The sequence below is a fragment of the Acomys minous genome (assembly GCF_964271855.1).
Source record: "Acomys minous genome assembly, chromosome: 3".
NCBI lineage: Eukaryota > Metazoa > Chordata > Mammalia > Rodentia > Muridae > Acomys > Acomys minous.
Genome location: NC_140485.1, coordinates 96,840,555 through 96,859,622, shown reverse-complemented (window position 1 = coordinate 96,859,622; position 19,068 = coordinate 96,840,555). Strand labels below are relative to the sequence as shown.

Here is a 19,068-nt window from a genome sequence, read left to right as displayed (position 1 = left end):
AGAAAAGAAAAGAAAATCCTTGCTTGACTAGGCATTAATACTTATCTATGCAGAAAACTCGGTTTTTGGTTTGGTTGGTTGGTTTGGTTTTTCAAGATAGGGTTTCCCTGTGTAGCCTTGGCTGTCCTGGATTCATTCACAGAGCTCTGCCTGCCTCTCTCAGTGCCACCATGCCTAGTGAAAACTCATTCTTTAACTAGTGGTTTTCTATTTTTGTTTTCTATTTTGTTTCCTTTACCTTTTCTTTTTTTGAGAAGAAGTTTCTTAAAATGGCCCTGGCTGGCCTGAAACTCACTACGTAGACCAGGTTGGCCTCGAACCTATGGTACTTCTGCCTCAGCCCCTGGAGTGCTGGGAATTTGGGCTCAAGCCACCACTTCTGCCACAGTTTTCTGTTTTTAATTTTTTTAATCAACCTTTATTTTGATTTTAAGTGTATGAGTGCTTTGTCCGTCTGTATGTCTGTGCACCAAGTGAATGTAGTGCGGGCAGAAGCCAGAAGAGAGCGTGGGACGCCCTGGGACCAGAATCATGACGGTTGTGGACAGCCATGCAGGGGCTAGCTAGCAACTCTGGCCCTCTGCGGAGAGCAAAGAGTGCTCTTAACCTCTGAGCCATCACATCACTCCAGCCCCTGGTTGACTATTTTTATAAGATGTAACAGAATTGGAATTTAAATCCCATTGCTGTGTGCAACGAAATAAATTTTCAGCTTTCAGAACTGTTACAGAACAGTGTTGAAGCAATTTACTCTTGTGGGGAAGGGGGGGGGGGGCACCAGAGGAAAGGCGACCCATGTTAGAACATTTCCCTGAGCTTTGAGGGAAGAAGGCAGGTCTCGTGATGTAGCCCTGAGTTTGCAATGTAGCAGAGGCTAGCCTGAACTGCCTACATAGACAGGCTGGCCTCAAACTCAAACTAGCCTGTCTCTGTCTCTTGAGTGCTGGGATTAATGGCGGGAACTACCAGGCTTGATTCATTTCCCTGAATTTTAACATTAATTTAACCAATTATCATTCACTTAGCTCTAACTATCTAAGGCACACCTCGACACTTTTACTAAGTTGTTGTTGCTGAGGTGCTGGAGGTGGAACCCAGAGTGTCAGGGCTTCCCACGCACTGGGCAAACAGTATAGGGTATCTCTGAGATTCATACCCAGCCCTGCCAATTAGCGTTGAGTCCACTCTATGATTCTCAAGTCAGACTATAGGATGAATAGATCAAAATACCAGATATGGGCGTGGGGTGTGGCGGTGCACGCCCGTAATCCCAGCATTCAGAAGGCAGAGGCAGGAGAATCACTGTGAGTTCCAGGCCAGCCTGGTCTACAAAGCAAGTCCAGGACAGCCAAGATGACACAGAGAAACCCTGTCTCAAAAAAAAAAAATTTTTTTTTAATTCCAGAGATGCATAAAAAGTACATTCAATATTAAAACTTTGTAATTACAGAAAAACTAAAGAATTCTAGTTGTTTCTATGACACAAGTAAAAATAAAGCCTGGCAAAGCTTTGCCTGGTGAGTGACACAGAGCCACGGCTTTGACTTCTGAGTACTAGAGATGCTCACCCTTTGAGGGTTCGTACAGACACTGTCAAGATCATGAGATTGTTCCGTTTAGTAAAAGGAATAAGGAAGTTGGGCGGAAACACTGCTATGGTCCATATACATTATTTCAAACCAGTAGCTCACAAATATCTCGGTAATCAAAGACCGGCGAAATGAAAAAGACTCCTGACTTGGAAAAAAAGGCAATCTCCACCTCGGTTTCTCAGCCCCCTGCCTCGGTTTCCTATGCAAGGTGAGGAATTAGCTTGGCTGTTAATGAAGACGCAGTGTGACCGTGGACATTCAGCAGCGTCCGGGACACTGCTCTCCCTCCCTCTGTCACTGCAGGCTCTGGCAGGCAATCTCCTGTGTGAGGTAGGTCTGTGCAACTCTAGGGTGTACTGGAGTTGCCCATTCTGAATTCCTGCCAAACAAAACACCACCCAGAGTTCCTGCGTGGGTGGTGCCAGGCAAGGCAGGTGCCTGGAGCTCTGGTGAGCTGACTTTTCCAGTTATGTTTGGGGTTTAGTTTGTTTTTGCTGAGATTTGTTTGTTTAATTTGAATATGAGGTCGGTTTTCTGGTTGAGCTATCATTACTGGAAGTGGAATCCTCTTCCAAAAATGACTTCACTTCTGATACTTAAGCAGAAGACATGGCTGAGGGGCTAGATAAAATATAAGTAAATATGGAGAAAACAGTATTGAGGGGGAAAAGAGGGGAGGGTGTTTTACCTTTAGAACAAATGTTATATAAGTATTAAAAATGCCCCTACGTAAAAAGACACTGCTAAGCTCAGCTTAGGAGATGTGAACCCTTTGCTCTCATGCCGTCCAACCCTAACCTCCGCAAGCTGCAGTTTCCTTATCTACGTATTGACACACGACAGGGCCATTCCAAAAAATAAGCCAGATGACGTGACACGTGTGTGCAGTTCAGATAGGAAAGAACCTGAGGCAGAAGGATCGTTTGACCAGGAGTTTGAGATCAGCCTGGGCATCACCACACGATCCTGTCTCCAAATAAATGAAAATGTAAAATAAGGCAACACATGAAAGCCTTCTCTTTATGGCAAAAGCCTATACAAATTACCACTTAAGTAAATATGGATATTTCTAAAGTGCCTTTTACACGTGAAGCATGGCGACTTTTATACTTGGTGCATGCCTGCAATCCCAGCACTCAGAAGTCAGAGGCAGAACACAGCAAGACCTTGTCTCAAAAAAGAAAAATTGAATAATTAATTTAATCCTTTCACAGATTGCAGATTAACTTAGAATAGGTTGAAATCAAGTTTTGTTGTTGTTGTTGTTGTTTATTTGGGGGTTTTTTGGTTTTTGGTTTTTTGGGTTTTCGAATCGGGGTTTTTCTGTGTAGCCTTGGCTGTTGTCCTGGACTTGATTTATAGACCAGGCTGGTCTCGAACTCACAGCAAGCAATCCACCTGCCTCTGCCTTCTGATTGCTGGGATTACAGGCATGTGCCACCACACCCAGCAAAATCAAGTTTTGTCTTCCACTTTAAGCTTAATTCATAACTCACTTGAGTTTAGTCTCAAATTGCCAAAATGCAATAGCTCCCATCATCCCAAGTGCCTAAAATGGATCCGCTGTTGCATAAAGTTCCCGTGTTGGGGCCTAAAGAATGAAAGGAGCGACCATTTCACTATAATCTTACAAGGACTGACAATCAAACTGAGGACAGGGGTGGTATACAGGAAGGGACAGGAACAAAGGTAATGTGGACAAGTACATGCCTACCAGCTTAGCTGGAACACCAACAACAAGAGAGCAGAGGTGAGCCAGGCACGGAAGCAGAGGAAGGTGGGACAAGCCTACTCTACGCAGTGTATAATAACCCAGCCAGGGCTACACAGTGAGACCCTGCCTCAAGAAGATCAAGAAGAAAGAAATGGGGAGGGAGGGAAGGAGGGAGAGAGACAAGGGCAGAGGGTCAGTAAAGACTGGGTCTGCAGTGGGGGGGGGGGGGGTGGTGATGTTTCTGGAGATGGGGGAGTCTGCCTGGACTGGCTAAAAGGCAAATTCACTCTAGCTGAGTATAATGTTCAGTTGAACCCAAATGGAACTGTCCAGAAATTATAAACATTCATCTGAACTTTAGAAATAAAGGCCCCAGGCCGGGAGTGGTGGCCTTTAATCCCAGCACTCGGGAGGCAGAGGCAGGCGGATCGCTGTGAGTTCGAGGCCAGCCCCAAGAAAGTAATTGGAGCCACAGAGTTTGTGAAACATCTGAATAGGCGGAAAAAGCCAAGTACATAACCACAAAACTCGGCCTTGAGGAACTGCAGCATGACGGGTAAATGTAAAGATGCAGCAAGTCACCTCAAGAGCTCAGAGCTAGAGATGTAAGCAGAGGAAGCGCCTTCGCCCAGCGTGTAAACAGCCCTGGACCTCATCTCCAGCACCGAAGCTATGAACACAAAAGCCCAGAACAAATTTATCATAAAGGATATCTCAAAACTTCTCCAAAAAAAAAAAGTCTGACATGCTTTTAGTTTTAACTGACATGGCAGTTAAAATGGCAGGAAATGAAATGAAATAACCAATGACTGTACCTTTTTTTTCCCCTTTTTCTTTTAAGGTAGGATCTCACTACGTGGCCCTTCTGCCTTTACCTTCCAAGCACCAGGATTATAGGTGTACACTGTAAGGTCCATTTTCCAGTTTCACGAATCACTTTAGTGCTCTCCTGACTTATTAGCTAGTAGCCCAGATGAGCTGTTGGCATGAGTTAGCCTTCGTAGCTTTTCTACCTCAGATGATTGCTGTTACAGTAACAGACGCATAGGGCACAATCTAGGCCAATCATCTACTGTAACCACCTCAGCAGAGCAAGTTATCACTTACTTCCTTAAGAGAGGAACATCGTTGTTGGTTGTATCTGCAGCTTTCCTCGACAACCAAGCCTCTCGAGGAGGATAAAGGCAAATCACAGCAACAGGATTAACCCTGACTTCCAGAGTCAAAGGCTTTGACAGACTAAATCCCCAGCAATTTAGGTGTAACACAAACCTACACGGAAGCCCTAGGGCTTAGAACATTAGCTCCAAGCAGCTAGCCTTAAAGCACTTTCTCTCAGACCCTCTCCTGCCTTCCTGTCTCTCACTCACTTTCCCCTAAGGCAAACTATTTCAACTGGAACTCGCTCCCTCGCATCCCCAGGCGGATGGTAACAATTAAGGCCCCTTTCCTCAAAGCCAGCCATGGAAGCTAAAAATAACCCTCTAAGACCCCCCACCACCACCACCCCCCACACACACAGGGCCTGAGTAAGAGCTACCTGGAAGGAACCACTTGCACCTGTTTTGTTTGGTCCCTAACGCGGCAGCTGAAAAACGGAGCAGCCTCTGGCCAGACAGTCCGTGCAGGCTTCCCTTTCAGCCGGCTACTATTAGACCGCTCTTGTTCATGAGCGTTTGTACACAGTTGACCAAGCTTCATCAATCCTACGACTGACTGAAAATGGGGCAGTTAACTCTGGACGGCCATCTGAAGGCTTCCAGGTCACAATGAAGCTATAGCCGAATAAATGTGCTTTTTCTCTGGTTAATCTGTGCACTGCCAGTTCAAGTCAGTGAAGTTTGACAGGGAAAGTCCAGACTCTGCGGTAGGTTATCAATGGAAATGTAAGTGTGAAAACCTGGGGTTTGACACTGACAGGTCTTGTAGTTTCAGAGGCGACTGAGGGGGGTGAGGTGATGCAACACGTTTCCACTGCTAAATGCTACCCAATTCCTACTCTGTGGTATAGCCGTCTAAAGAATGTACTTTTACTATATAGGGAAAGTGGTGTAACGTTAAAGGCTGTGGACAAAAAGCCTCTCCTTCCACATCTTTTTGACAGTCGATTTTTTTTTTAATTAATGTTGACTTGCGTTTTTACATACCCTAGAGAGAAGCATAGTGTGTGGTGCTTCTCAGTCTTAAACACAGATCTCCACTTCCAAGAAAGGCCGTTAGTTTGAGAGCACATCTGGAGGCTAGGGAAATGGCCTGGTGGGTAAAATCACTTGCTGCTCAAGTCTGAACACCTGAGCTCGGGCCACTGGGACCTGTGTAAAAGCTGATAGTGAGAACCAACACCTAAGTTTGTACTCCAACCTCCACAGACACACCATGGCATGAGCACACCCTCACACAAACACATACACACACACACACACACACACACACACACACACACACACACACACTATTTTTAATATGTTTTAAAAAATATATTGGGGAAATTATTCAAAGAAACCAAGCCTTCAGCTCAAAAGGGAAGTAATTTCTTCAAAAGGTTAGCATTCTAAAAACTTCAGAATTCTAGAAGAGAATTCTAAAAATATACCTGTTTTTAATAGATCTTTTTAAAAGACAACCAAACACATCATTAAAATATTTGTCACTGCCCTGGAATGGTCCCAAAGATTGTCCATGGCACTGCATGAGAAGACAGAAAACTCTAGAACTCTAAACCTAGCTGGGTGCTTTTCCATAGTCTGGGAATTAAAACAAAGTTACATTCTAGCAGAAAGCAACGCTCCAGTTAGTTGTGGGACCCATTGTCTTTTCCAAAGTGTCTGATTCCCTTCCTCTCAGCCAACAGCTTGCGCATGGTAGCAGGTAAAACTGAAATGAAAAACACAGCCAAGCTCTGTTACTCCTTCTAACCTACCAAGACAACTTCTGACAGGTCAGGATGTGTGAGACACTATCATGTCATCAGCATCTGAGATACCACGGTGGGAGCTGGACTCACTTTGTAGACCTGGCTGGCTTCGAACTCACAGCAATCTGCCTGTCTCTCTGCCTTTCTCTCTGGTTGTAAAATCTCCGTGAAGTTAGCTGAATCCCAAATTGATCAGGACAGTCAAGGATACACAGAGAAGTCCTGTCTCAAAAAATAAAAACAAAACAAAAAAAGAAGAAGAAAAAAGCATATATATGGCCGAGTAGTATGTACCTTTAGTCCCAGAACTCTGAGACAGAGATCTCAGTGAGTCTAACTAAGGCCATCCTGGTCTGCAGAGTGACTTTAGGCCAACCAAGACTTCACAGTGAGACCTTGTCTTGACAGAAAGAGAGGGAGCATAGGGGGTGGGGGAAAGATGGCGGGGCAGATCCAAACAGGTGTGGAACTCACGCACACTTTAGTGGGAGTAAAGCTCAGCGTTTACTGTTAAATCTTGCCCTTTATCACTAGTGAACCTAGCCCTCTCACGAGAAGTCTGGTCTTGAAGAGCTGGGGCATTCTGGAGGCAGAGGCAGAGACCCATCCAAAGCTACACAGTGATACCCTCTCTCCAAAAAAAAAAAGAAAAAAGAAAAAACAAGTGAACAAACCAAGATACACTTCAGGAAAATGACCCCAAGGCAATCTCCTCTTGGCACTGCCAGGAAGAGCTGCCCTGCATGGTTCAGTCTAACCAGAATTTTGTGTGAATGTCATTTTCAAAGTAGATTTCAGCTGGCCTTTAATTCTAGCACTCAAAGAAGCAGAGACAGGTGAGTCTCTGTGAGCTCAAGGCCAGCCTGATCTACAAAATGAGTCCAAGACAGCCAAGGCTGTTACACAGAGAGACCCTGTCTTGGAAAAAACAAAAACAAAAACAAAAACCTAACTCCTAACATCAAGCAAACCTGAGGTAGAAATCTTGCTCACAGCTGAAATTCACATGAGCCCAAATGTCTACATCTGAAAAAGAAGCCTGTCTCAGGGTTGTAAATAGAATACATGAAGTTCGTAAACACAGAAGTAGCAAGGACTGTGCAAAATAATTTGTGTTTGCTATTGCAGTGTCCTCCTATCTGTCCTGCTTTAGTGTTGTACTGGAATTTGTTTGTTTTTTGAAACAGGAATTTTAATTCAGAACATAGCTGCTCTGGCAAGCGAGCACATCCAAAGACCTCAAACAGGATGCCCAAAGTCCTGGGTTCCATCCCTAGCACTAAAGAAAAGAATGAAAGAAAAAAGCAATTTAAAAATCTTCCACACCACCTTTACCTTACAATTTGTAATTATAATCCTGTTTATTTTTTTGGTGTGTGTGTGTGTGCACACACACACCAAAAAAAAAAAAAAAAAAAAGCCGAGGCAATACAAACTCTAAAACAAAAAACTAAAGACTAAAAAAGGAAAGACTATTTATTGTGTGAGGCTGTGGTAAGCACATGTCTTTAATCCATCGCTCAGAAGGCAGAGGAAAACGGATCTCTGTGGTGAGTTCGAGGACAGCCTGGCCTGCATATTGAGTTCTAGGCCAGCCAGGAACTACATATCGAGCCCCCGTTGTTGTTTTGAAAGACTATTATTGCCCCGTATGGTGAAGAATCTTCTTCTAATCCCAACTGAGCCAAGAGGACCTTGAGTTCAAGGCTAGGCTGAGCAGAGAGAAGCACAGAAATTATTAATCTTAAGAAGTTTCCCAAAAGACAGTGGTAGCTTGATTCAGCAACGGGAATCAGTCTGGAACTCAGGTGACGTGCCCTATCTATTCTGTTCCTCACTAAGACACTTCACTGACTCTCAGTTTTCTCACTGAAACAGAGCTGATTAACATCTGCCTTGCAGCATGAGATGAAATAATAAAAAGAAAGAAAGAAAGAAAGAAAGAGATGTTATGCACAGGATCCTAGATTTGGCTTTTGCGTAATCAGTCAAGAAGTCCTGCAAAAGCATGACGAAAATGCGGAGTCTGCATCTTTTGCAATTTATTTCCACAACGTAGGGGGGGAAAATGTCAACAAGAGGCGCAACCCCTAATCTTCCTCTTACCATCCCAGGTAACTTTCTCCTATGCTTCCTATATTTAGTACAGAGTGCAGAGAGACATCAGACTACTACTTTTGATGGGTTGCCTTTGGGACTCCCTGTGACCTTGGGATATACTTTTTCATCTTGCTAGTCTCCCGCGCTGGGCCGCACCGCATCTACCCAAATACACACACACACACACACACACACACACACACACACACTCTCACTCTCTCTCTCTCTCTCTCTCTCTCTCTCTCTCTCTCTCTCTCTCTCTCTCTCTCTCTCTCTCTCTCTCTTCTGAGGCACGGCAGGCACATAACCACTCCACCTCACAAAACAGACTGTAAAAATGGTAATGCAATGTTGTTGGTGCTGGAACGTTCCGTTTGCTTTCCAACATTAAGAGGAAACTACTGTGGATTCTTGGCACCCACTCTGCAGAAGAGAGGAGTCCCAAGCCTCCGGCAGGTACAGCTCTGCAACTTAACTTCCACAGGCACGGTCCCTGCCTCTGGAGCCGCACAAAGAGCGGCGGAAGAGGGAAGCCCCAAGGGGCAGGCTGCAAGTGCAACGGATCAGACCCACCGCACACACCCTCCCCGCACGGGAGAACGCACCGAGCTCCCAAGGTATATGGTCTCACCCCGCATGTCGCCGCGCCGCCCCCCCCACCCCTGGCCCGCCGCAATGCCCCACCTGTCTTGAAGGCCATGTTCTCATCGTTCTTGGCCCCGAAGGTGTCCAGCATGGACACGAAGAGCACCCCGTAAGCGTTCTGGATGCCAAACACCGACCCGTTGCACCACATGGCCGCCAGCATCACCAACCAGCCCCAGCCGCCATCGGGGGGCACGGGGGGTTCTTCGCCCGTTGACCTCACCAGCTCCACCTCCACTTTCTCCGCGGATACGTCGGGGCCGTCCGAGGGTCCCGGGCCGGGCAGCGGGGCGTCATCCGAGGGCGCGGACCCCGGCGGCTGCGCCTCGCTCGCCTCCCGCTCGGCGGCGGGCTCCTCCTGGGACGGCACCATGGCCCGAGGCGGCCCCGTCGGGCGCCGGGAGAGCTCGCGGGCGCAAGGTGCGGGGTGGCTCGCGGAGGCTGGGAGAGCCGCGCGGGCAGAGGAGGGAGGCCGAGGTGAAGGCTCCGGAGCCGCCGGCGAGCAAGCGGCGCACACGGCGGTGTCTGCCCAAGGCGCCGGGAGGACTCGACACACCCGCGGCCCCTCGCGCCCGACTGAGTCCGCACCCCAGCGGGCGCTTCTTAAAAGCGCCCCTCCCGCCCTCCCGCGCGGGCTAGGGGCGTGGCCGGAGGAGGGCCAGACCCCCTCCCAACCGAGCCCACAGATGATTGGGCCTCGGCGAGCGGGGGCTCCGCCCCCCGGACCAACCCGCGGGGAGTGACTGCGCGCGAGCTTAAGGCGCAAGGCCAAATGAGCTACCCGATGTCTATCACCAGGGTAGGTCACCTCCTCTCGGTATTAACCTTACAAGTTCTGGGGAGTGTCTCCTCCTACGGGTGACCTACGAGGGTGATCGATCCAGTTGGCCGCCCTGGGTCAGTTAGCCTTACTGGAACAAAGAGTCACAGTTGACACTCTTTAGATTTCATGTGTGTTTTCTTTTTGGTGCTAATTTTAATATAGAAGATTCCTTATGTCGCATACCTACTTAAAAGGCAACTCAAGAACCAGAGGCCTTGTTTAATTACTTCAATTCTGTTCTCTTCCGTGAATATACCGTTTTGAATAGTTGGCACACTGAAGATGCTCACTTTTGGAAGACAGACTGTGATTATAAATTTTTCAACTAACAAACATTTTTGACGGGCAGCTAGAAAGCAATACTTTTCAACTACACAAGCTGTTCTCACACTAAACAAAGAACCAGCACTTATATACAATTCCTCTGGTCCCCTGAATCATGGCATGCCTATGTATCCTCTTAATTTATCAGATATTTAAATTACTCACTCCAACCAAAATCAAAATATGCTAGTTACTTAGGTACCTACCAGTGTGGTGGATTACACAGTAACTGCAATAATGACATTTGTGCTTCTCTCAGGCCTAAACTAGTAAGTAAAACAGTCAGGAAATACAAAGTTAGGTGCCATGGTGTTAAAATAAGTGCACACCACAAGTGGAATAGGGCCAGTAGCTGTTCTTGAAAAACACTAAAGAATCGTGTCTATATAGCCAGACAGTGATGGCACACACCCTTAATTCCAGCACTCAGGAGGCAGAGGCAGAAGGATATCTGTGAGTTCGAGGCCAGCCTGGTCTACAGAGTGAATTCCAGGACAACCAGGGCTACACAGAGAAGCCCTGTCTCAAAAAAACAAAAGGAAAAAAAAAAAAAATATATATATATATATATATATATATATATATATATATATATATATATATACACACTGTCTACAGAAAATAAGTCTGAGCTGAACTCTGGATCAGCACGTGATTTCAGTGGACAAGGACAAGGAAAGAGTATTCCAGTCAGTGAAAAAGAATAAATAAATAAATAAATAAATAAATGGAAGCTGGGTATTCATGAGGAATCTGGGAATATAGCTGAAATGTGGGGTGCTTTAGAGATAAAGTTAAGATAGCACACTAGCCTCAAAAGGCTGTCTTTGGTGTCCTAGTCACTATTCTATTGTTGTGAAGAGACATCTTGACCAGAGCAACTTAAAAAAGAAAGCATTTAATTGGGGGCTTGCTTACAGTATCAAAGATTTAGTCCATCATCTTCAGGGCAGAGAGCACAGTGGCACGTAAGCAGATGTAAGGCTGGAGCCCTAGCTAAGAGCACATCTTAATCCGCAGGCCCAGAAAAAGAGACTGGGGCTGGCACTGGCTTTAGAAACCTCAAAGCCCACCTCAGTAACACACACTTCCTAATCCTTTCAAATACATGAGCCTACGGCGGCCATTCTTGTTCAAACCACCACATTCCACGCGCCAGCCCCCACAGGCTTGTAACCATACCACAATGCACGCATCCCATCAGACTGTAAAACGCCCCATAGTCTACCACCGTCTCAGCACTGCTTAATAGTCAGTCCAAAGTCTCTTCTGAGACCCACGGCAGTCTCTTCACTGGAACCCCTGTCAAATCCAACTCAAAGAGCAGGTCACATACTTCCAACGTACAATGGCACAAAATGTACATAGGATTCCAAAGGGGAAGGAAGGGGGCACGGTGAGGAAACACTGAAAGCCATCAGGGGACACCCCAAATTCTGTACCTCCATGTCTGATGTCAAAGTGCTCTTCAGAGCGCCAACTCCTTTCATCTTTGTTGACTACAACCTCCCCCCTTCTCTCTCTCTCTCTGTGTCTCTCTCTGTCTCTCTCTCTCTGTCTCTCTGTCTCTCTCTCTGTCTCTCTGTCTCTCTCTCTGTCTCTGTCTCTCTCTGTCTCTCTGTCTCTGTCTCTGTCTCTGTCTCTCTCTCTCTCTGTCTCTCTCTCTCTGTCTCTCTCTCTCTCTCTCTCTCTCTCTCTCTCTCTCTCTCTCTGGCTCCATGCTGCTCAGCTCTCCTTGGCAGATAACCCATGATGCTGGTATCTCTCAACATCTAGGGTCTCCAACACACAATGGCCTCTCTGGGCCTCCACGCAGGGACACCCCTGACACACGCCTGGCCTCGGTGACTTTCCTTAGCCCCAGAATGAGACTCTACAACGTCCTTTCATATATCCCTGACTCTAAAGCCAGAACCACGTGGCCAAAGCTGCCAAGTTCTGCTGCTTGCTGGGGCCGGAACCTGGCCCCCTCCTTCACTTACATTTTCACCAGCGTCCTGTTAGGGATAGCTTCCTTCACCGCTTAAGCTTTCATTTCTTTTCACAAACTGGAAGCAAAACTGGATGGGGTCTGGCCCCTAGGTCACCCACCACTCCGCTATCCCACTTAGCATTAGCTTTTTCTTTCCACTTTCTCTCTCCTGGAACACAGGGCTTAGCTCCAGCATACTTCCTGGTGCTCCCTTTAGCTCCAGCATACTTCCTGGTGCTCCCTTTCTCTTCAAACTCTACATTTTACATTTTTCTTTGTCCAGCTTGCTCCTGCATGCTGCATGAGAGTGAGTGCTGATGACCGCACAACAAACTCAATACTAGGCTTCTCAAACTCACCTCTACCATGGCTGCCCATCCAAAACTCTTTAGTTTAGCCTCAGACAGATTTACAGAACAAAGGCTAAAAGCAGCCACATTCTTTGTCAAAATATCACATGAATCATCTATAAGCCATTTACTAATGTTTTTCCTCTCTTAAATTTCTTCAGCTGGACCCCAACAGTTCATATCACCCTCGGCAGGGTGTCCCAGGCTCCTACAAAGATAGCCCAGTAAGCCCTGCTTAAAGCATTCAACCAGTTTTCTAATACAAAGTCACAAAGTCTATATTTCTTCAACGATGTCAGGCCTGTCACAGCTGTGCCCCTCTCTTGGTGCCAACTTCTGTCTTGGTCACTATTCTATTCCTGTGAAGAGACACTATGGCCAAGGAAACTCTTATAAAATAATGCATTTAATTGAGGGCTTGTTTATAGTTTCAAAAAGCTTAATCCTAGTATCATCATAGGCACGTAAGCAGACATGGTGCTGAGGCAGTAGCTGAAAGCTACATCTTAATCAGCAAGCCCAGAAACCGAGCCTGGGCCTGGCATAGGTTGTTGAAACCTGAAAGCCCGCCCTCCAGTGGCATACTTCCTCCAACAAAGCCACACCTCCTAGTCCTTCTAATCCTTTCAAAGAGTTCTGTTCCCTGAACCAAGCATTCAAATACATGAGCCTATAAGTGCCATTCTTATTCAAATCACCATATGTAGTGAAGGTCTAACTCTCACTCTAAGAATTAGTGATGCCGTTGGGAAACAGAGCAAACATTAAGGAGTACTTTTATAGCCTTGCACTGGTTATTTTGTCAACTTGTCACAAACCAAGGGTCATCTGAAAAAGGAAATTTCAATAGAGAAAATTCCTCCACCATATTAGCATGTAGGCAATTACTTGTTGCATTTTCTTCATTAAGAATTGATGTGGAAGGTCCCAAGCCACTGCGGGCAGGGCCACCTCTGGGCACGTGGTGCTGGATATAAGAAAGCAGGCTGAGCAAGCCACCCTGAGCAAGCCAGTGAGCCACACTCCTCAATGGCTCTTGCTTCAGTTCCTGCCTCTGGGTTCCTGCCTTGAGATCCTGTCCTCACTTACCTTCATGAGGAACTGTAAGCTATAAGATGAAATAAACTGTTATTTCAAGTTGCTTTTGGTCACCGTGTTTATCACATAACAGAGAATAAACCAGAATAGGACTTGTGAGATAGCAATGGAGACTTTCCTCTGAGAAGACCGTGCAGCCCTGGCCTCTTCTCTGCCTCATTCAGGACCATAAGGCCTTGAACTCACAGAGATCCGCTTGCCTCTGCATCCCAAGTATTGGAATTAAAGGTGTGTACCACGATAGCCCAGTGAAAAGATTCTAAAAGATAATTTTTCTGTGATGCACTCTACAAGTCATACAACTCATAATAGCACTGTAATGATGATTATTTGGTAGGAATGCTCCTGACGTTCTGGGATTTTACATAATTTACACACAAACACACTCCCTGGATTGAAAACACATGCATAAGGGGCCATGTGTGGTGATGCATACCTTTGTTCACAGTGTTTTGAAAGAAGAGGCCAGCCTGGTCAAGAGTTCTAGGACAACCAGAGCTATGTGGAAAGATCCTACTTTGGGCTGGAGAGATGGCTCAGAGGTTAAGAACACTGACTGCTCTTCCAGAGGACCCAAGTTCAATTCCCAGTACCTACATGGCAGCTCACAACTGTCTGTAGCTCCAAGATCTGACACCCACAGACATACATGCAGGCAAAACGCCAATGCACATAAAATAAAAACAAATAACTTATTTGTTTTAAAGAAAGATCTTGTCTTAAAAATTAATCAAATTACTTAATTAATTAGTTGGAGAGCACTTGCCTAGCACCTGTCAAGTCCTGCATTCAATATCTAACTCCACAAAGACAAAAAATAAAAAATAAAACAAATACACAGAATGGGTTAGAAATGCAGAGTATATACTTTGCTTGTGTGGAGCCCTGGGTTCAAGCAAAACAAAACAAAAAAATGCTCAGAGTGCTTGAGCATTGGTTTGTATAAATGATAAGTGTAGTATTTTGTGCAACAATAAAAAATTATTCTTCAGAAACAAGACCGGTTTCTACTTCCTTAGTGTCTTTCCAAAGTCCCCTCAACCTGCCCGTCTTCTAGTAAACCCCTATCAACTTCCTAAAGTCCAAACTAAACCCATGAGGCGCCTCCTTCATATACCTCTTTGCTGCCTCCCCAAATACAATCCTGTCAACCCCAGCTCTAGAAGACCGTTCAACTAAGCCCTCCTCTTTCATTCTAGAAGCAAGTTCTCTGATCAGTCCTATTGTTATGGACCGTCATGTTCTCCTAACGAGCCTTGCTGCCAGCCGAGTGCCCCCATCAATCGGTCCTCTATCCTGTGCCTCCTCAAACCCTACCCTGCAGCCTGAAGGCTTGCTCCTCACTTCAGGCCCTGCATAAACATGTCCAGGACTTTCTGGAGACCCTGTTTCCAAAATGACCCCACGCTATGGTTCGGAGGTGTCTCCCAAAGTTTATATGTTATCAGCATCATCCTTTCTTTGTTCAAGAATGCAGAGATGTGGGGCCTTCAAGAAATGATTAGACTGTGATGGCTCATGTCTATTGTGGGGGAGGATTCCTGATAACAGGGTAACTCATGCCCCTCCCATCTCCATCTCTTAGGTGATGCAAGGATGGACCTGTGCTAGCTTGAGCTTCTGTCCTCTGCCACGGGATGAAACAAGAAGAGTCACATTAGATGCTGGCTCCTCGGTCTCGGTTTTCCTGACTGCCAGACCTATTAATCAATTTCTGTTCTTTACAACTAAATATGCCTTGATGGCAGTATAAAAGCATCAAGTTGCCTCTGTTAAACTATCTTTTATTGGTCTGAAGTAACTGTTGTCTCGGAAGTTTACTGCTAACCTAGGCCTAGTCCTGGAAGCTTCTAGCCTCTGTACAATCTAAAATAGACCTACAATGTTTTCAACCTCTTGGACTTACTGCTGAATAAGCTCATCCTTTCTCGTTCTTTCTGAACTCTGGCTGGCTGGTTCAACTCAGCTGTTCTGGCTCAAACTCCTATCCAAGCTGACTCATTCAGTCTGGCTCTCTCAGCTTGGCCTCAAACTTACTCTAGCAATCTGTTCTAGTCTTCTGGCTCCTTCTCATTCTCTGACTTGTTCTATCTTCACTTGTGTCTAGTTCATTCTCTCTCTGTACAACTGTCCTGGTAAAACTGTGCCTCTCTGTCTGTCTCTCTCTCTCTCTGTCTTTCTGCCTCTCTGTCTCTCTGTCTCTGTCTCTTTCTCTCTCTCTCTCTCTCTCTCTCTCTCTCTCTCTCTCTCTCTCTCTCTCTCTCTCTCCATCTCTGTCTCTCTTTCTCCCTGTGTGTGTATGTGGGGGGGGAGGGTGTGCGCGTGCGCATGTGTGTTCCCATGAGAGTTGGGCATTTCCTATAGTCTGTCAAATCTTTCTCTGATTCATCACTTTGTCTGCCTCTCAATTAGATGTTACTTTCAAATATGGATGCTTCCTTCTACAAACTAACTTTACCTTTGTTTGGGATTAAAGGTGTGTACTAAGGGTGTGTTTCTTTTCCAGCCAGAGGGATTAAAAGTGTGTGCTAAGGGTATCTTTGTATTCCAGCTAGAGTAGCCATGTTGTTGGATTAAAATTCCTCTACATGCCTCCTTTTCTCTGTTTCTGAATGATAAAACTTCTTTTTTCCAATGTGAGGCTTGAACCTACGGCCTCACACATTCTAGGCAAGTACTACACTATATCTTCAGCATTTTTAAAGGCCTTTTTATTTTGAAGAAAAGTCTTGATCAATGTCTTAGTCACTATTTTATTGCTGTTAAGAGACACCATGACCATGACAACTCTCTAAAAGGAAAGCATTGGGCTAGAGAGATAGCTTATCAGATAAGAACACTGTCTGCTCTTCCAGAGGTCCTGAGTTCAATTCCCAGAACCCACATGGTGGCTCACAACCATCTACGCTCTCTTCTGGCATGCAGGTTAGAACACTCATACATGAAATAAATAAATAAATAAATAAAATATTTTTAAAAGTTAAATAGACCAGGCATGGTGGTGCATGCCTTTAATCCCAGCACTCAGGAGACATAGGCAGGCAGATCACTGTGAGTTCGAAGCCAGCCTGGTCTACAAAGTGAGTCTAGGACAACTAGGGCAACACAGAGAAACCCTATCTCGAAAAACAAAACAACAACAAAATCATGAGCTCTTCATCTTGGAAGCTGAACGTTACAAAGGGAGTCATCACTCTGAAGGCTTCATGGATCCTTTCTGCTAGGCTTGCAGACTCTGTTCATGGAAACCTTCTGTTGGCAGAGCGGCACTCCAGCCCCTATAACAAGAGCAGGAATTATCAGATAGGGCAGATAGCGTCTTGAAAACTTTACAAACGTAAGTCCACAGCAGTTACCTGCTCAAACAAACTGAGTGGAATTCAAGAATAAGTTGAAGAAGCTCAGGACTGGGCTGGAAATGTATTTCGATGGTGGTGCACAAAGTCTAGGCTGCACCAGGACCCTCAGGACCCTATCCCCAGGGTTAAAAAAAGAAATTAACACCAGGTGTGGTGGCGCAGACCTTTAAGCCCAGCACTCAGGAGGCAGAGGCAGGCAGATCTCTGTGAGTTCAAGGCCAGCCTGATCTACTTAGCAAGTTCCAGGACTGCCAGGGCTACATAGAGAGACCCTATCTCAAACAAAATTAGGGAGAAAAGAGGGAGAGAGAGAGAGAGAAAGAGAGAGAGAGAGAGAGAAATACAAAGACAATATATACATATTTATATGATACTGAAGAAAATCCACATTTTCAGATGGAATATTCTAAATAGTTCTCAACATGTGTTTTGTTTGTTTGTTTTTTGTTTTTGTTTTGAGACAGGGTCACATTATGTAATCCTGGATGGCTTGGAACTCACTATGTGGTGCACGATGATGTCAAACTGCCAGTCTCTGTAATTAAAGGTGCAGATGTGCTTATTTTATAGTTACAGGAGTGACCCAATCTTGTTACACCAGATAACATAAAAAGCAATAGAGGTAAAGTGTTTGTTACAGAACCACTCATGTTTCCTCATTTAACCTTTTAAATTATTATGTATTATGTATTCATGAGAAATACAGCAGCCATGTTGTTAACAACCTAATAATGTACATCTCCTTTAAAACAGTTTATAGTATCACTACAAAAATTGACTTTTGATTCCAAATTAAAATTTTTTTCTTAAAGGATTCTTTTTTTCTTCTTAGCATTTCAGTCTTTAATCAAGCACATGAAACTATACTACTTACTATGTTTTTCCATGAACTTTTTGTGAAATTCAGATCGAAGTATATCGTTTACAAGTGTTTTGCCTTTCTTCTATACCTTTTGCACAGTTCTTAAAACACAACATCGTCGTCCACCTTCTTTTAACCTTGAAGTTGGCCTGAGGCTGGGATGGGCCAGTGAGATTAAGGAGAGGGTCCCCACTCAGAATGTTCTCCATGCGAATTCTTTCTTCCTCTGTTTTCTGTTCCTGTTCCTTCCTGGCCTGCTCTTCAGCTCTCTCCTTCTTGATCTCTTCCGCTCTGCAAGAAGAGCCACAGTCTCACCATCACCACTCGCCTCTTCAAAGTCCTCATCTTCTTCCTCTGTGAGAAGATTATTGGCACCAAGGTTGGCAGCAGGAATCTGCTCTAAGCAAGGCTTCGTTGACACTGAAGAGGAAGTTGTATGTTCTTGAGTTGCCTATTTTTTTCCCCTTGCAGCAGCATCTCTCTCTCTCTCTCCCTCTCTCCCTCTCCCTCTCCCTCTCCCTCTCCCTCTCCCTCTCCCTCTCCCTCTCCCCCTTCCTCTCTCTCTCTTCCAACTCTCTTCTCAATTCACGATTGCGAACCTCTTCAGGGGCATCCTGTGTAGTTTGTATTTTATCTTGGTGTGCGAGGGAAGGTCTCTGCTCGAATCCTGCTTTGAGAGCTGGCCTCGAATCCCCTTCTCCTTTTCGTCTTCCACCCCTTATGGGTTCAAACGTTGGCCTGGTGCTGTTGTCATCTTTTATTCTTCAGTGGGTCCGACACAGCACCTTCGGAAGCTCACCCACAAAACAATGCGACCCTCAGCTCCCAGAAATCTCTGCACCAAAAAGATTCTTTTAAAAAAGATTTAGTGTGTGTGTGTGTGTGTGTGTGTGTGTGTGTGTGTGTGTGTGTGTGCTCTAGCTGCATGTACACCTGCAAGCCAGAAAAGGGCATCAGATCCCAGTACAGATGGTTGTGAGCCACCATATGGTTGCTGGGAATTTAACTCAAGACCTCTGGAAGAGGAGACAGTGCTCTTAACTGCTGAGCCATATCTCCACCCCCTCCAAATTAAAATTATGGGTTCAAATTAATGAGAGAAACATAAAGCTGCCTGATGAGTTGAAACCATAGCTCTGTGCTCTTGTCTAAGGGGGATGAGTTTTTTCCTATGAGAATTTCTAACTGATAATTGCTGCTAAGCAACAAAGCAATGTTGTTTTATGTAGTTATAGGATCCCACCATTATATGACATTACATTTTTGATACATCCAAAAAAACTTTTAAGTACAGTGCTTTGATTATAATTAAGAG

The 19,068-nt window shown here is 45.3% G+C and overlaps 1 protein-coding gene and 1 pseudogene across 2 annotated transcripts in view; both read right to left on the bottom strand.

Moving 5' to 3' along the window:
* Positions 1-9,532, bottom strand: part of SLC16A10 (solute carrier family 16 member 10) — a 115,172-nt gene extending 105,640 nt beyond the window's left edge. Inside the window, exon 1 of the mRNA XM_084775108.1 lies at positions 9,005-9,532. Coding sequence (XP_084631234.1) covers positions 9,005-9,338 — 334 coding nt within the window. The 5' untranslated portion in view covers positions 9,339-9,532. The remainder of the gene's footprint in view (positions 1-9,004) is intronic.
* Positions 9,533-17,731: 8,199 nt separating this feature from the next.
* Positions 17,732-18,507, bottom strand: LOC311593821 (spliceosome-associated protein CWC15 homolog; annotated as a pseudogene). The gene is made up of 2 exons: positions 18,281-18,507; positions 17,732-18,204 (listed from the first exon to the last, which is right to left on the bottom strand). The product of its transcript is annotated as a spliceosome-associated protein CWC15 homolog (transcript).
* Positions 18,508-19,068: the final 561 nt, after the last annotated feature.